Genomic DNA, 17756 nt, shown 5'->3' with positions numbered 1-17756 from the left:
CGGCGGGGGCGCGCGCGGAGGCGGGGCTGGGGGCGGGGGGCGGGGCTCGGAGGCCGGCCGGTACCCTGGTCGCGCGCGTAGCAGCGAGTTAAAAGGACGGACCGTACATTCGTGGCGCGCGGGCCGCGGGGGCAGGCGTGTGGGGGCGGGTCCCGGGGGCGGGAACGGAGTGGAAGTGGTGGTTGGGGTCCTGTTACGGTAGAGTTAGAGACCTGCGAGAGGTGCCCGGAAACGCGATCTCCGTGCTCTCCCAGCCGGGGGGCTGCTAGTTTGTTGTCCGGAGAGTGGATGAAATGTGCGCGCAGCTATGGAGTGTGCGTGTGCGTGTGTGCGTGTGTGTGAGGGCCAGTTAGTCGTGGCAAGGTGAACCCCACCCCCCGCACCCGCAAAGCCTGTGCAGGTAGAAGGGAGGGTAAGTGGTGGGACTGACGGCGGAGCCAAGTGCTAGGAGAGATCCAGGAAGGTTCCCATAGTCCCTTGGGCTTCGTTGCCCCTCCTCCCCCACTGCTTCTCAACTCTTTACTTGGGGGAAGGGGCCCACTTCGGCTCCGGGGCGCCCTGGGCTGGGAAGCCGACTGGGTGGTATGGAGAACCGCTGGGGATATTTGAGGAATGTGGTCCTCAGGCTGGGGGCCTCTCCCTTAGGGAGAAGGATGCTTTAAAAATTTCAGAGGCTGACCCGCTAGTCCCAGGGGACCCTTCTGTCCCTAATGGGAATAATGCAAACTTTGGGGACACGCCCCCCAACTTAAGGAGAGTGATTTGCCACTCCTTGTTGCCAAGGTGCTGGCTACTGTATGGGGTGGGCTGATTCCTGCCCTTTGGGTTGGAATCTCAGTGGAGTTTAGGGTAGGGTGGGGTGATGTTCAGGCCCTCCTTAGGGGTCTGTGCTTCCATCCTCAGGTACCAAAGCAACCCAAAGACAGCAGAGGATATTCCATCCTCACACAGCCAGGGGTCCCTACACACTCTTAAGCATGGTCTCCCCTGCCCACTCAATATAGACACATTTGCCACAGCTCCTCTGCCATCCAGTGGCCCAAGCTCCCCCCACCACTGCCTGGACACACAGCACCACCCCTCCCCAGAAAAAGGGACCTAGGCAGGGCAGAGGAGAGAAAAGGAGGGTCCTGGGACCCTCTACAGAGAGGAGGACCCCTACCTTTTCCTGTGATTGAAGGGGTCTGGCCCACCCCTCTTGGCTGGGGAAGCAAGCGTTAATGTACCAGCATGGCTCAAAGGTGCCATCATTCCCCCACGTGCTGGGCAAGGCTGTGCCCATTTTCCCCAAAACTGGAAATGCAGAGGGAGATTGATGGGTTCAGGATGCTAGTGGTTGGGATGAGTGTTGAGTGGTTATTGCTGTGACCCAAGCTGCCTTGAGTGCGTGGGGGTGTCTACTGATTACTGAGAATTCACTAGAGCATTTTTCACTCACCCAGGGTCCTATGCCGTCAGAGAAAATACTGGTCCTGCCAGGAGGACCCCACTTACCACAAACAAGTCCACTGGCCCACATACATATTCAGGCACACAAACCATGAGGTCACCGACATGTACACAAAGCACACACCACACATCCCCACTGGCTGTGAGCTGCCGCCTCTAAGAAGCCCACCTGATTTGAGTTCCCAGGAAGAACACCATCCCCCTTGAAGTGCTGCAGCCTTGGACAGGAGAAGGGGGTGGGGAGTCCTCAGGCTCACAGAGGTTGCAAACTGAGTTCAGGGTCTCTGCCCTTAAGCCAGTTTTGTTTGGCTCAGAGTGATATTTCTTTAAAAAGTTTTTTAAAATTTCATGGCAATAATTAAAAATTGCGAGATTTCACATAAAAATTGGAAGATAGTTGCAGCAGTTGGCTGAGCTGAGGATGGGGGGAGTGCGTCTCCCACTGACCACAGCCCCCAAACCTGGCCACTCTTTGACATGGCTTGGCCCCTGCTGTGGTGTGAGTTGGTGACACTGGGCTCAAATCCCCATGGCCAGTGCTCACCAATGCCAGTACCTGCCCTATCTGTGAGCCCGAAGCCCAGGACCCCCCTCCGCCCGCCCCCCCAATACCTTGAGTTCATGGTTCTGAGCGCCTGCCTTCTCACTGTAGCTCTTCCTCCACCTACTGAATCTCCAGAGCTGTTCTGGGATGCTTGGGATGGAGAGGTGGGGTTTCTGGAGAGATAGGGTGGGCCACTTCAACCAACCCTGGTGCTCTGGAGTGACTTCCCCCCACCCCACACCATCCCACACCGAGGTGGAAATGGAGAAGGAAGGAGAGTCTGGCTCCGAGAGACAACTCCTTCCTTTCAGTTAGAGTGAGGAGGGGCCAAGCAGAAAGGACAGGAAATAGATCACTACACAGACTAAAAGGTTCTAAAACTCCTATCAAACAAGACTTCAGTTATTCGGCATTGGTTTTTATATTTTTGTAAATGAAATATTCTGACTAATCCATTAAATGCAGATAATACTGGAATCGACCTCATAGGCTATTATGAGGGTTAAATGAGTTAATTTTGTAAAGTGCTTAGATCACTGCCTGGCACATAATAAGCACTGTGTGCCAGTGACCATTTAATAAAATAATAAATTAATAATTGGAAGCCACCACTATATGCAGGGTGTGACTATAAAGTACAAAAACACCATTTTCAAAGTACAGCAAAGAGTGCTGCCTCTTTTCAAAGCTGACCCTGGGGAGGCTGTGCGCTTTCCCCCAGCAGGGAATCATTTCTTGAAACATTCTGACCTCCTCTTTGGGAAACCCTTCGGAGAAAGAGCCTGACAACACTGCAGACTCACAACTGCCTTACCCAACCTGGGACCTAGAGACAAGGAACTTACTCCAAACCATTCACGGCTCTGCCGAGCTGCACGTGAACTTGACCCAACACATGTGGCTTCAAATGGCCTTCGCTATTTCCTCAAAAGATAATCATGTTACCAAGATCCCCTCCTGTTGGCTCAGAGCTTTATGGCTTACAAGATGCTCTCCCCGCCACCACAGAGGGTACACAAAAGGATGTCCCTCAAAGGACAAAATATCTGAATCATGATCTTAATTTAAAGGACACACCCTCTCCCACCGGTATCAGTTTTGGGGTGTGTGTGTGTCTGTATGTGTGTGAAAATTCAGCCAGTTTTGGCATGCTTAACAGGATTCCCCACCTCCAAAGGCTTTGGAAATAGAAATATGTATTTAATGCTAAAACAAGGCTGAAGCTAGTGCCGTCATCTTTGATAAGTCACAAGGCACTTTGGGATCTTAGAGTACCTCAGGGCTCTGGTCATTGAGTGGGAGCCGTGCTCAGGTAGTGGAACCCTCTGGAAGGGAATGCCGGATAACCGAGTGCTTGGTTTCATCTAACCCCAGATAGCATGGGCCCTGCCCCCACCCCACGGCTGCTGACTTTTGGAGCTGCTGGTGGACAGACTCCCCTTCACTTCATCCCCTGCCACTCGCTGGGGAGGATGGGAAGAGGGCCAGAGGGGAGGGGGGAGACAAGGGGGCAGTGCCGGAATGCAGTAGGCGGGAGTGGGGCTACTGTTCTTCCCACCCCCTAACCTTTGTGCTTTGTGTTTTCTGTCCTTTCTTTTCAAAGTGTCTACCCTGACCCCTCCTCTACCCTCTGCCAGGGCAGGATGCAGAGCCATCCAGAACAGACTGGAGGCAACAGAGGCTTGACCTTGGGGATGCTCAAAAGTGAGCAGCTAAGATGAGGTGGGAGTGGGGCACAAGTATTAGGGTACGAATCTGGCTTTCATTCCTAGATAAGGAAGGTGCTCTTGGCCCAGACATTCTCCAAAAAGAACAGATTCTGAAGAAAAGAATGTAGTGAGTGTAGGCATAGCTCATGTGAGTGAGCTATACACAGTGCCAGCCATCCATGAGGACATTTCAGCCGAATAGCACTGCCCACCCACTTATGACCTCCCCAAGCTGGGGCAAGGACCCTGAGGCCTCTACTCCAACCAGAGATAGCTGGGGAGTTGAAGGGAGTTGAGTTGAGAAGGAAGAAGGGTCAAAGGGAAAAGGCAGTAGAGAGAGGAGCCAAGATGAGAGTAGGTACATAGGAAACTACCAAGGACTGCACAAATATTTTTCTGACTCCCTGACACACACAAGTACGCCCTCACACACACCCACACACATAGGACTGCAACACTGCAAATTCAGTGGTGTCATTCACACTGGGGTCAATGTAAATTGTCCTCCCCGGAATTGTGCAGTGCACAGCCTGAGCATCTATCCATGGCAGCCCTGCCACATGCACAAATGTTCATATATAAGCATACTCATACTCACAAGCGTACATGCATGCACACAAGCATATACACAGATACAGTCTCACTGCAATAAATATTTTGCAAGCCTTCAGGTCTCATCCCTTCTTTCCCTTTCTGTATAGGCACCACCCTTCCTGGCACCCTCTTCACCACTACTCCACTGCCCAGGGAAACGGAGGTGCTGGCTGACAGGGGCAGGAATGAGGAGAGGGAACCTTGGAGGTCCCTGCAGTGACAGGTTGGGGGCTGAGAAATAAGCAGAAAGGACACTGCGATCTGGCATCCTGACCCCTCACCCATCTCCATATCCCCGGCCGATCTGCCTACCCTGTTCTCTGTCTTCACCATGGCCCCTGGGGGCCAACTGGCTTGGCTGGGCACCTACAGGAAGGAGTCACCCTCTAAGAGGGGCCCTGGTGGGGCTGCTGCTGTCTGGGATTTGTCCTGAGCTCACAGGTGCTACCTCATCCTTAATAACCGACCCTCTCTGCTACAGCTTCTAGACTGGGTTCCCTCACCCCTAGGCTCCAGCTTCCTCTCAGGGGCAAATGCCAGGCCCCGTTCATCCATCCTCAGTTCCTAAGGAGCTGGGCCAGGCCACCAGACCCAGCAGGGGGTGACGGCATGTATGCCTTGGGTGAAGGGCAGCCTAGTAGACTGAGCTCCAGGCCTCCTGGGTCAGACGTGGGAGGCGGGAGCTCTGTCCTCTGTGACAGTGGCCTGCGGTAGGCTCACTGGGTCACAGGACTGCTCCCGCCCCGCCCCCCACATCACTGAGTATGGAGGCACTCCCTACCAAACCCCAAACCTGGCCGACCAGGCCCACATCTCGGACACAGGGGCACATGCCTCGCCCCATGCAGATAGACAGACACACCCCAGGAGGGTCTCCGTCTTCTGCCACCCAACCTCAGGGGTGAACCAGGCCCCGCCGTGCCAAGAAATCCCAGATTAAACAGAATCAACTCCATGCCAGACTGACTCTGACCCAGCATGCCTTGTCTCCCTGACACCTTGCTTTCCACTGGACTCTGGACCCACGGTGGCTCCAGCCGGGAGTCTCTGTCCTGTCCCTGAAGCGGCACCGACAGCCCCACCCATCCCCCTGCACCATTTGGCTGGCACCAAGCAAAGGGAGACGTGGGGGTGGGGATGGGCATTACAGTACCTTGGGCCAACGTTATAGGGGGCTGTATTGCATGATGGGGTGGGATGGGGTGTGTGAGTGTGTGATTATTGCGTCCTGGGAAGGAACCATGGTCCCTGCCTGCTCCCCACCCCCCCCACCTGCCCCCTCCAGGAGGGGGGGGAGCCCAGCCTAGGTCTTGTGGGTGAAGCGGGCCCACACCTGCTGCAGCTGGGACCGCGAGATGCGGAGCACCGAGGGCACGAGTCTGTGGTTGCCGGCGGCGAGGGGCGCGTGGCGCCGGTGGGGCGCCCGCACGGGGCTGCTCTCCGCCGAGCGGCTGCGCTGAATGAGGGAACCGGAGGAGCCGCCGCCGCCAGGGTGAGGGTAATGCTCGGTCTCCAGCGTGGAGGAGGAGAACACGGAGGACGCCAGTCGTCGCAGAGGGCTGTACCGCGGGAGGGAGTGCCCCGAGAGTCTGTCCTCCTCCAACTGAAAGAGACCAAGAGAGTGGAGGGAAAAGAGGCGTCAGGCACAGACTCGACAGCTCCGTCTCGGGGGCCACCCACCGCTCACAGCCCCTGCGGCGCTGGCGTCCCGGGCAGGGGGGCAGGGTCCGGCAGGTGGAGGGGCTGAGCGCCGCCCCGTCCTGCCTCAGAACCCAGGCTCCGGCCGCCAGCTCCCTTCCCAGTCCTCCTCCTGTCTGGCACTCCTCACACCATGGTCTCCTTGCGGAGACCTTGGTCGCTCACCTCCCTGGGCAGCCTTCCTGCCTGAGCCCTTCCCAGCTCAGAGTTCCCTCTGGGCTGAGGAATCCTCCCCCGCGGGAAGGCCCTTCTGCAACTGCTACCTGCCATCTGCCTCCCCAGCTGTTCTCCCGACTCCTCGTTGGGGGGGGGGGGCGGCGGGAGTACATTCCCTGCACACCCTCTGCCCCCAATCACAGCGGGGTGGCAAGTGCTCCGCAGAAGGGTAGGACTCTGGAGTCCAACTACTCATGTTTGCATCCCAACTCCACCGCTTACTACCCGGGTGACCTCAAGCAAGTCACTTCTCATGCCTCAGCTTCCTCACCTGTAAAATGGGGGCAGCAGCGTTTCCCAGCTCCTAGGGTTGTTATAAGGATTAGATGTTATGATAGGCACAGCACTTAGGACTGCCATGGAGTAAATGCTCTGTCATGTGAGCTGTCTGATTATCCTTTAAGTCACTCTTGAGAGTGAGGAGAGGGATAGAGGAGTGGGAGGGGGAGGGGCAGACTGAAACCATTTCTCCAAAGTGACTTCTTCCTTGTCCTCTCCCAGCCCAGCCACAAGGCAGCCGCTGGGAGGGGCTTGGCCGCATCACAGACATCAGGAAGAATCCTGTCTGTGCCCTCCTGCCCTCGTACCCTCAGAGGGAAAAGGGAAAGTGGGCCTGTGTGTTCCAGGCCTGTGGGGATGGAAATGGTGCCCTGGGTGTCTGTCACCAGACCTTTCCCACCCTGACCCCTAGCTCTTCCTGTGCCTGAAGCCAGTTTAAATAGCTTTTGGTGGGGCCTGAGGGTGGGCTGGGCCAGCCACCAGAGAGCTGAAGAGGAGGGCGCCCAGGACACTCAGCTCCAGTGTCCCCTTGTAGATGTCAAATGGGGGCAGAGGGAGCCAACGTGGAACCTCCATCAAAGAGGGGAGGAGAGAGAAGATTCTATAGGATTGTCTTTGCCCCCACCCTGCTTTCCCTTCCCCTTCTCTTTGGCCAGGTCTAGAATCCTTCCGAGCCAGTCCCAGCTGCACTGAGGAACAGGGGTCTGAGGCCCTCTGTCCAAGAAACAGGCGAACCAACAGCCGCCCACAGCTCCTCCCACGACACATGTGCGTGCCTTGAGTTTTAGCACCCCAGCCAGAGTTTGGTCAGCTTCTGGGGGGACTTAATCCCAGCATGCTCCTGCCCCTTCACTTGCCTCCCATGCCCAGCTGAAGTACCACCTTTGCGAGACCACCCAGCTTCACAGGCAGCCTCCCTATTCTAGCAAAGAAGGGTTCTCTGTTATCTACCTTACGGCCCTTGACGATAAACATCCATGTCCACGCCTTGGCATCCCCACCCCACCTCTATGAGCTCCAAAAGGGCAGCACTGCGAAGCCTTGTTCATCTTTGTGCCCCTGCCCCCAGCACACTGCCTGGCACGTGGCAGAGAAATGTCCTAGTGGCTGCCAAGCAAATGTCCACGGACTCGGAGAATGCTGACCTGCTGAGTTACCAGCCAGAGACAACCAGCAAAGGATGGCAAACATCCCTCCCCCAAATCACGCCTTCTGTCGGCTGCCTTCCCCTCTGCCTTAGCTCTCCAGCCACTTCCAATTTGCACCTTCAGCTCCTTGGGGAAGAAAGTGAGGTGTGTGGAAAGAAAAAGTTTAAAGTATCACGGCATTCACACCAAAGAACAATAGATGCTCTAAAATTGTGCCTGGTTCCACATTATCCTTGTCCCTGCTCCCCATGGGGGCGGGGGGGGGCAGATGACAGCGTTTCGAGGGCTCATATCTTTAAGGATCACGGTTATGAGGAAGTTCACACATCAGACGCTGAGCAGAGCAAGCGAGATCTAGGAGGGGATTCCCTGCAGAAAGGTGGCAGGGTGGGGAGTCCGAAAACGGTGATGCCAAGCAGTGGCCAGGTTTGTGAGCCCCCACATCGGCTGAGATCAGGACTCCCTCCAGACCGAAGAAAGAAGGAACAAATGCACCAGTCCCTTTCTCCATCTTCCTCTGCCCTTGACAAGGAAGGTCTCCGCTCCATCCGTACTGTGCTGTACCAAAATGCTCGGTACGGACACTCCCCGTGTGCTCACACTCGCACACACACACATAGGCCGCTGTGCACACTGCTGTGCCCAAGTCACACCTGCTGACATGGCCCAGCCAGGGGTGCACACACATGTGTGCATGCCCCCCCCCATGCACTGGGGCTCCCTCTGGCCTGTGTTTGCTCCTCTCCTAAACACACAGGCCTCAGGCAGCGCTCACCCAGCTCTACCTCTGGCCTGCTGGCGACCCTGGGCTAAAGGCTTAGCTCCTCCCAACCTCAGTTTCCTTACCTTTTCGGGGCGTGAGGTGGGGGGTTGCCTTATTCAAGTTACTGTGGTAAGGAAGACACATGTGACATGTGGAGGTGCTGAGAGAGTACAGCTCTGGTCGCTATCCCTGGAATTACGGCTCTGATCCTTCTCAGCCCTCCAGCTTTGTCATCCCCATCCCCGCCTCCAAGGTTCTCTGCGCTCCCACAGACCGGCTGCACGCTGTGTAGACACGCCGCTGTGTGCGCACACCCACACCCGTGTGCACTCCTGAGCTACGCGGACACGGAAACGCACGCACACAGCTGAAGAAGGCTAACCAACTTCGCTGCTATGTGCTCTGGGGAAACCAAGGCCCACCAACACCTAACACGCCCTCCAGACACATGCAACTCACCGCCTGCCCACAGCACAAGCAGGACCTAAGCCCAAGACTGAGACTGTACAAGAGGCCCGTGCCCACTTGCCTGACTCTCTCTCCTTCCCCCCTTGGCTGCAAGTCCCCCCTGTAAGGACATTTCCCAGGACCCGGGAGGAATCTGAAGGTGAGGAAAACCTCCCAGATAGCTCAGCTCCGTCTCTGAGACCCAGCTGGCCTGCAGTCGCCAGCAGGGGACCAGCAGATGGCCCAGGTCCAGAGTCTCGGCCACCTGACTTGGATTCTGGGCTGTCTCTCTACCCTACACCACCCCTGTCAGTCTCCCTCCTAAACTCTGCACTTGCTGTGGGTGCACATGACCTCTGATGCCTCTGGCACCCGGCATAGGCTAGACGCTCAGCAAGTGTGGAAGGACTAGGCACCGAACAGATGAATGAATGAATGCAGGAAAACATGAGAGAGGAGCGAAACAGATCTTGTTCTCTCTCCGGTGCTGGCCCTGGTGGGAACAAGGACCCCAACCCAGTCATGCCGGCCCAACCCTACCCTGGCTGAGCCTCCAACTCAGGTTGGCTAGGACCTCTCTGGGTGCCGTATTTCCAGAGTTCCCACTTTCTGAGCCCCCAGTTTTCCAGAATCCGCGGCACGGCTAGGATGCACACCCCTGAGGATCTCAGCTCAGAGGCCCCTCTTTTCTAGACAAGAGGATGGGGCCTAAACAGCCCTGCCTGGGGCTGCCCTTCTCCCAGGCACCCGTGGGCTCCCAGGCCAGGCCTCCCAATCTGCTCATGCAGCGGATTGATCTGACCTTGGCCCTGAACCAGAGCCACCTGGCACATGCCCCTGACGTGGGGTGACTGAGTGGAACGCGGCACAGCCCCAGAGCCCTCCAGTGTCACCTCCTTGGCTCTCCCCGGCCCATCTGAGGGTCCATGCTCCCTTCAAAACCACTCAGCGATGTCACCACTGTCCACCCAGAACTCTCAGCATCGGCCGAGAACCCCCTGTTCACAGCCCCTCAGGCCTCTTCCCCACACCTCTTGGTTCCGCCCACCCTGCCCCACATCCAGAGCCCCCGGCCTGGTCCAGGCCACCAAGGTGTTCTCCTGCTGGCGCCTGCCGTGGGGCCTTCCTGCTTATAGTTCTGGGCCCTTCCTTCCGTTTTCACCCAGCTGCCAGAGGGATCATTCAAGAGCACCGATGGGATCATGGCACACCCCTGTTTAAAAGCCTTGGGTGGCTCACCGAGCCTTCAGAATCAAACCCTAACCCTTTAGCTTCTCCCCGAGGCCCTCCGGGATGGGGCCGGGGACCTGCCTCGCAGCTTCATCTGCTCTGCAACATGCCATCAGGGCAGTGCTTTCTCACTATCGCCCCCGGGCCTTTGCACACACGGTCCCCTTGGCCCCAGAGGCCTTTCTCCTGCTTTGTCACCTGGCTGACGCTGTTCATCGTGCAAGACTCAACTCAGAACTTGGAGGACGCTTCCTCTGGGAAGCTCCGACCGTCCCCCAAGCATGGTTTTGGACCTTTAAACCTGTCTACCTTCATCGCAGCCTGCAACTGTTGGGTGCTAGTCAGCAGCCCCCATGGAGCCCACGGGGAGCCCACGGGGAGCACTCCAGGCAAAAACTATGGGCATCCAGGGGTGGGGAGTGGGGTGCAAGCCCAGCCTTACCTGTCTCTGCGGGCCTGTGGGATCCGACTCTCTCCGTCGAGGGCGGGGTCCCGAGTGCAGGGGCGAGTGGGAAGGGCTGCCGGGCGTGGGGGGCTGTGACGTCTCTGACCGGCCTTCGGCCTGGCTCAGCGGGGGTGGTAGGGGCTGGAATGGAGTCTGCCGAGGGTCCTCCTCGGCCAGAGTCTGCATGCCTCGGCCCCGGGGCCTGACGCTAGGCTCTGTCCCTGGCCGCCGCCGCTCCTCGCCCTCCTCAGGCAGTGGCCGCAGCTCCTCAGGCTCCTCGTCCGTGGTGCCCGATGTGCTGGGCTCGGCCCCCGGGGGGAAGTCCTTGAGCTCTGTCTCCTTGTCAATGATGACCCACTCCTTGCTGTCAAAGTCCTCCTCCTCAGCCAGCGGCACGGAGCGGAAGGCGTTGCTGAGGGCCTCCTGTTCCACGGAGGCCGACACGTCCATGCGGCCGCTGGCCTGCCGGTCGGGGTGGCCCGTGTCCACTGACAGCATCTGGGCCGGCTGCGAGGAGCAGGCCTGGCGCGAGGGGGAGCCGGGCAGATCCATTCGTGACCTGCAAAGCCACCCCGAGTGAGGTTCAGTGCCCGGCCTCTCCAAATCTCTAAGGAACTCAAGCCGGTGGCCAGGTGGGACGTGCCGCCTGGAACCTGCTGACCAGAGCATCTCTGCCACCCGGGGCCAGACCTGGTCACCTCCTGGCTTACCACCCCCTCCCCCCACCTCACTCCCCGTGGAGATCCCATCCATCCATCCATCCATCCATCCATCCATCCATCCATTCATTCACTCAACACACGGATTTGGATGCTTACTGCGTTCCTGGAATACAAACAGGCAGAAAATAAAACCTCGTTCCTGTGCCCAAGGAGCGCTCTCTTCTGGACCACCAGGGAAAAACTAATCTCCCAAAAGCCAACTCTATGCTCCCGGTCTGGTGCTCACACCCTATCAGAGGCTCCCGCCTGCTGCCGTCAGGGCAAACGCACCCACCTGGGCCTTGAGTGCGCAGATGGTTTTTCTAGCTTCTTCTACCACCACCCTCCAGGCCTGCCTGGCTGGTTTCACCACCCCCACAAACTCCAGTGGCTCCCAGCCTTGAGGACAAAGTCCATATTCCTTCGTTTGGCACTTAGTTTGGCACTCAAGTGGCCAGGCCAAGGCCCAGGTTCACCATTCTTCTAGCCAGACCCATCTCCGATTCACTAGCTTTTCCCCAAACTGCCCATGTGCTCGTACTTTGGTGCCATTTCACCTGTCACTGTCCACACACCCTTTGCTGTCCCACCTGGCATGGATGTCACCACCTGCGGGGAGCCTTTCCATCCTGCTGGGGGGTGGGAGTGCTAGCTTGCCCTCCCAGCCGTCCCAGGCAGGGACTGGGCCCCACCCGACTTTTCACGCTGGGTCAGTGATCCTACCTTGGGACATCTCTTCCACTGTTACCTTCCCCCTTCTCAACCTGGGAGGGGGCTGGGTACCAGCGCAGAGGTAAAGGTTTTGCTGGTTGTAGGAAGGGCACCCCCCACTGAGAACCATGGAGGCTTAGCTCCCTCGGGTTGGGCACACCCTCACGCTCGGGCTGTGGGCAAGGGGCTGACTTTTATTCTCCCCAGGCCTTGAGCCTGTGAGAGAAAAGGGTGCAGCTCAGAGCCACTGTGGGGCTTTCTCAACATCCTCCCGCCCTGGTCTGTGGGACTTACCTCCTCCCTCTCCACAAGATTTTTACTGACTTAATAAGGCTTACAATACATACATCCCTGAGGGAGGCCATCCAGGGTCTCCCATGTAAATGGCTGTTGTGGCTTCCTTTCCTGAGCGCATGGTTTGTTTTGGTGGACAGAAAAGAGAGAGGGCGCCAAAGGAGGAGAGGGGCTGAAGGTCGGGAAAGGGGGTGAAGGAAGGGGGGGGAGGTGGGCAATCCAATCCCATCTGCTTCATACCTTTTCTTGCTCCTAAGAGCCCCAGAACCCACACAAACCCTCTGCCCTGCCCTACAAGATCCTGACCCTTCCCTTCCAGAAAATCTCTCCTCCGCTGTCTCCTCTTCCCATTAGCCCCGAAACAAGGGCTCACTCCGAGTCAAGCCCGTCTGCTCTCCAGGACTGTCTGTTTGGGGCATCCCCACCTCTCTTCGCTACTGATACCCCTTCCACACTACTGTTCCTCGGCTCTCCTCTCCTCAACCCTCTGGGCTGCTGTGGATGCAAGCGTGGTCTTCAGTCCCAGGGAGGCCGACCTGCGTGACTGTGAGGGCTGTCGGCAACCTGGGCACAGGGCCCGTGTCCCTCTGTCCTGGGGTTGCCTCGGGGACTGGCATAGGCCTCTCCTGTCTTGAGCGTTGCCACATTCCAAAGACACTGCGTCCCATCCCAGAGGCAGGGCGCAGTTTGGAGCAGAATCCGGAGAAGGGGCCATGGGTAGGGTGGGGATGAGGAGGCACACCGCGTGGTTGGGAAGAAGCACCCCATCCACCTGAGCTGGGCCTTGAGAAAGGCCCCTTTCCTGGTGCAGAGAAGACTGCAGCCCTGCTGTGTGGTGAAGCCCCACCCAGAGCCACTTGAGGGTGGGGACGTCTCTTAGAGGCCTCAGGTGGGGGGTTCTGACTCTGGTCCCTGATGGCCATGGGCCACCCTCACACCCCCCATCCTGAAGGCTCATTTTGGCTCTAAACTCTCCGTCCCACCAGTCAGGTCCCCCCCATGATATTCAGATCTCTGAGCCCCTGACCCCCAAATCTTGATCCGCCCCCTTTTGTTGCTGAGCGCTCCCTGGGCTCTCCTCCCAGGCCCCTCCCCCAAAGCTGATGGGAGCTTAGTCAGCTGCTCTGAGGCATCTGTAATTAGTTTCTAGGGAGAGGTTCTGGAAGCACACCCACCTACCGGCTCACCCCTCGCCTCCTCCTGGGCCTGAGGACCCGGCCTACCCTTCCTACAGCCCACCTCCACCCCACATCCCTTCGTGGCATGAGCTAGGACCTCTGTACCCCCCACCCCTCTCCAGGCCCTGTCACTGACTAACCAAGTCCGACCCCAGGCCCAAGGGTAGCCCCTCAACACTCCCAGGGGCCCCGCCCACTTCCACCTTGCATCTGATCTCTCCTGCAGAGAAGCCGCGTGAAGGCTGAAGGGACCAGGGGTCCTTGGCCGCCCCCCGGCCCCAGACCTACCTCCTCTCGTGCAGTTCCACCCGTCCATCCGCTGTGGAAAGCCTCTCAGACTCAGGGCTGTTGACCCTCCGGTAGCGAAGAGAACGCACTGGGGTTGTCGGTGAGTCTGGAGGGGCACGCACCGGGGAGCTAGGGACCCCCACACCTCGGCTCTGCTCCTCTTCCACCACACAAGGGGTCTGCAGGAGAGGGGAGTCCCATGAACGGGGGCCAACAGGGTGGCTGTGGGTCAAGTGCTTTTCCCAGGGTGAAGGAGATAGAGGGAGGTCGGCGCTGGTGATCCTGACATGGGGCGAGGCCTCGGAGGCAGGGCCAGCGGGCGTGTGGCCGGGGAGAGGGCACACAGGAGGAGAGGGAAGGGGGCCGTGGGCTGGGAACCAGGGTGGGAGCGGGGGAAGGCCACCCACGTCCTTCTCTCTGGCTGCAGTTACTTTGCCGATGTTGATCCGGAGTTTGTTCCGGTTGACATCCGTCTCCTCCCAGACTTCAGCCTCAGGACCCCCAGGGTGGGGGGCCAGGTGGGGGCTGGGACCCAGCCCCTCAGGGGGCCGCCCAGGCAAGATTGGGGGTGCGTTCTCCTGGTCACTCAGGTGCTCGCCCTGCAGCACGTCCTCGGTGTTCTCCCGGAGCAGGTCCCCGGGCACTGGCGTCACGTTGACCACCCTGGAGAGGCCGGGAGGGGCCGTGGGCAAGGCTGGCAGGGGTGCTCTCTCCTCCCAGCACAGGCCCTGCGGATCACTGCCACCCCTGGGGAGCGGGCACAGGGGAGGCCTCGGCAGGGGTCGGGGAGTCCCCGGGCCCATCACCAAGCCGGCAAGCGGGCCGCCCTCAGGCCGGCACAGGGCGGCAAGGACATGTGGCTGCCCAGCATGGGGGCCACGTCACCGTATCAGTTTAGGAGACCCATTACCTTCCCGGCCCTGCCAGATTTCCATTGCAGTTCACTGGCTGGCCTCCTTTAGACCAGGAATGGGTCTAAAGAGAAGAATCACTTAGGAGCTCCTTGAGTGGTATCTTTGCCGAACGGGGGCACCACGATGTGCCATCAGGCCCTGCGGAGTCTCTTTCCTGGAGCCCCTGCCCATGTCTCTCCCTGGTTCCTCCCCGGGGCAGGGTGGGGTGCCCCTCCTCACTCTGGCCCCTCCCTGGGTGCCTCTGTCTTTGTGCTGGTCACCCGGTTCTGATATCGCGGACGCGTCCGTGACAAATACCCCAGACCCGAGAGCACTCTGAGGGCAGGGGCTGCAAGTTTTTTCTCTGAGCCCCAAAGGCCCTGGACACAGGCTCAAGACATGTTTGCTAAAGGAATGTGCATGAGCAACAGAAACAAACTGTGGGGCTCAGGTAATTTCACTCGGGGTTCCCCACTCCCCAGGAAGGTCAAAAACTCCAAATGAGGACGCCCACTCTGTCCCCACGTTGAAGGTGGAGATGTGGCAGAACTGCTTGGGGTTCGAGAACCCCACTGTTGAGCACCAAGAATAGGAAAGACAGCCAGGTGTGTCCAGGTAGGAAGAGGAGGAGAGGGCTTTCTGGGTGGCAGTTGTGGGTCACCTGGCCCCCCACTGGCCCATCGTCCCTCCCGAGACTCACCCAAACATGGCTGCCGTCTGCCGGGTGTTCTGCTGGGGTGGAGTGGAGGTGCTCGTGGACAGGAGGGCATCAGTGCCCGCCTTCTCCCAGTCAAAGGCCTCATTCTCAGCGATGCCCCGCTCCTTCATGCTGTTCTCAAACACCGACATGATCAACTGCAGGGGTGGGGGTGGCGGGAGGACACAGAGGTGACCCTGGGGCTAGCCAGGAGGAGGGGGCAGTTGCCAGGATTGCAGGGGGAAGAGAGGGACCTTCCAGGACAAGGATGGGCCGAGAGGGGGCACTGGAAGGAGAAGGGCACATTGATTTTAAATGAAAACATGCACATGATATGTAAATCAGCATGCAAATTACCGTCTTGGTTTGAGCCCCACTGGCTGGGCACCAGCCCTCTGAGATCTGTCCCCTGCTTACCCCCCAGCCTGCTTTGCCATCCCCACCATCTCGGGAAGCCTCAGCAGCCAGGGAGCTCCGGTAGTTTCCCAAAGCCACCACGTGGGGTCACGCTCCTCACAGGCTGCTGCTTCCAGCGGCACCGCCTAACCCACCAGTCCTCTCCTCTGCGAAGCCTTCCCGGATTCCCCCACCCCACGCACTCCCCGATCTGCCGCTCTGCGTTCCTAGCAGCCAGCACACTGTGTGCTCGCTTGCTTGCAGCTGTCTGGTCTGGGGAACACCAGGAGGAGAACTGGGGGGCAGGGCCTTCTATTGCCCAAGCGAGGCATCTCTGCCAACCATCAGGGCTCTAGGCTCAGGACGTGGTGGGCACCTGTAGACCATCGGAGGCCCCCAGACCATTCCACTTCTGACTTAGCTCTCTCCAGAATGCAGGGCAGGGTCTCTCTGCTGGCAGGACCCGCTTTACTGACGCCCCCTGCGTGCCTGTCGCTGTGCTCCCTGGGGTGTGTAGACTTGTGCCTGGCACATAGTGGGTCCTGGGCAGAACACTGCTGATGTATCCCCCACTCCTGTCAGGGTCTAAGTGAGTCCCCTACGTGTGTGATGGTGGCACCTTGGAAAAAGCACTGGACTTGGGAGTCAGAAGATGTGCCTGAGCCCAGCCCTGCTATCAGGCCTTAGTTTCCTCATCTGTGAAATGGGGACAATGCAGAGTTCTGGTGTAAAGTACTTGAAAGCACTTGGCTTCATTAATTGTTAAGTGTTAGAATAATCACATAAGGAACACACATTCTCACCAAAGGCTTGTTTTGAATTTTAAATGAGTTAATGCATGAAAAGCACCGAGAAAAGGGTAAGCTGTTGGTAACTCTTAGCCATGAATACCGTTTACAAGAGCACAAAACAGCGTCATGCAGTTGGAAGACTGGGGGAGATGCAGAGGGCTCAGCCGACAGGGGCGCGGGCTCTCAGCAGTATGGGTGCTGCTGGGGATGGTCACCCCCACAGAGATGTCCAGGGGTGCGGGGGCCAGGTGGCAGGCTCCCACCTGGTAATCGGGCTTGGTGAAGTAGTCGAGGCTGGCGATGTGGTCCAGGAAGAGGTGGAACTCAGAAGGCATGTGCTTCAGCAGCATCCGGTGCTCATACTTTTCCTTGATCATCCCTACCTGCTCCTGGAGGCAAGAGGGCACGGGGTGATGGGGCCCCCGTGCCCCCACGCCCCCTCCACCTCCTCAGACCTAGCTGCACGGGGCTCACCTTATCCTTGATCTTCCTCCAGGGCAGCTGGCCCACTGCAAACTCCACCAGCATGTAGAAGAGCGACCACAGGTCATCATGGCGGCCCATCTCCTGAGGGGAGGGGGGTGCGGCGGCGAGGGGAGTCACCCACAGCTCTCAGGTCTTTCCCTGGGACTGGGGGGGCTGACCCTTCTTGAGGGGGATATCTCAGAGAGGCCTGACACCCAAATCCCCGTGGGCGGAGCTGAGGTCTCCCTGAAACCACGGCTCTATCCCTGACCCTCCAAAACGCATAGAATCCCAGTGTCAAAACTTCTGTCCATGCTTCTGCACCCCACACAGACTAATGGTGTGACCAGAGAGGAGGGAATCCCCCAAAACAAGGACGAAGGTGAAGTCATGGGGAGATGGCAACAGAGCCTTCTTCCAGCCACGGTCTCTGGCGTGGCAGCTCCCAGCCCCTGCCCCGTACTTGTCTCCCCACCTCGACGGCTGCCCGCCCTACCCTCTTCCTCAGCTGCACACTCTGCCCCTGCCCCTGGCCCTACTGCCGCCCCCGCTCCTCACACTCAGGCGCAGCTCTGCCACTCACCCGGTTCTTGTGGGCATTGACTGATGCATAACGAACAGTCCCTCGAAACCCGGCCACATTCCGGGGCTGCAAAAGGGAGAACACAGCAGGACCCTCACCCAACGCCCCTGGCTTCGGCCACAGGCCACATCTCCACCCTGCTTCCGGAGCCTAACTCCGCCTACTTTACCCCTGACTCCCTCCCCCTCCCCAAGCCTGCCACACCAGCCCCAGTCCTGCCCCTGCCTCCTGACCCTG

General features: G+C 58.6%; 1 protein-coding gene across 1 annotated transcript in view; it reads right to left on the bottom strand.

Annotated features, from left to right (window-relative positions):
* TTBK1 (tau tubulin kinase 1) overlaps positions 1–17756 on the bottom strand; it is a 33268-nt gene that overhangs the window by 5485 nt on the left and 10027 nt on the right. Inside the window, exons 7-13 of the mRNA XM_081828295.1 lie at positions 17520–17585; positions 16946–17038; positions 16735–16860; positions 15288–15442; positions 14126–14357; positions 13695–13873; positions 10520–11081 (exon numbers count right to left, since the gene is read on the bottom strand). Of these exons, the coding sequence (XP_081684421.1) occupies positions 10520–11081; positions 13695–13873; positions 14126–14357; positions 15288–15442; positions 16735–16860; positions 16946–17038; positions 17520–17585 (1413 nt within the window). The remainder of the gene's footprint in view (positions 1–10519; positions 11082–13694; positions 13874–14125; positions 14358–15287; positions 15443–16734; positions 16861–16945; positions 17039–17519; positions 17586–17756) is intronic.

Source organism: Leptonychotes weddellii, chromosome 8 (assembly GCF_054177405.1).
Source record: "Leptonychotes weddellii isolate Sample4059 chromosome 8, ASM5417740v2, whole genome shotgun sequence".
Lineage (NCBI taxonomy): Eukaryota > Metazoa > Chordata > Mammalia > Carnivora > Phocidae > Leptonychotes > Leptonychotes weddellii.
The sequence above is the reverse complement of the archived record's forward strand: the minus strand, read 5'-3'. Positions and strand labels throughout refer to the sequence as shown.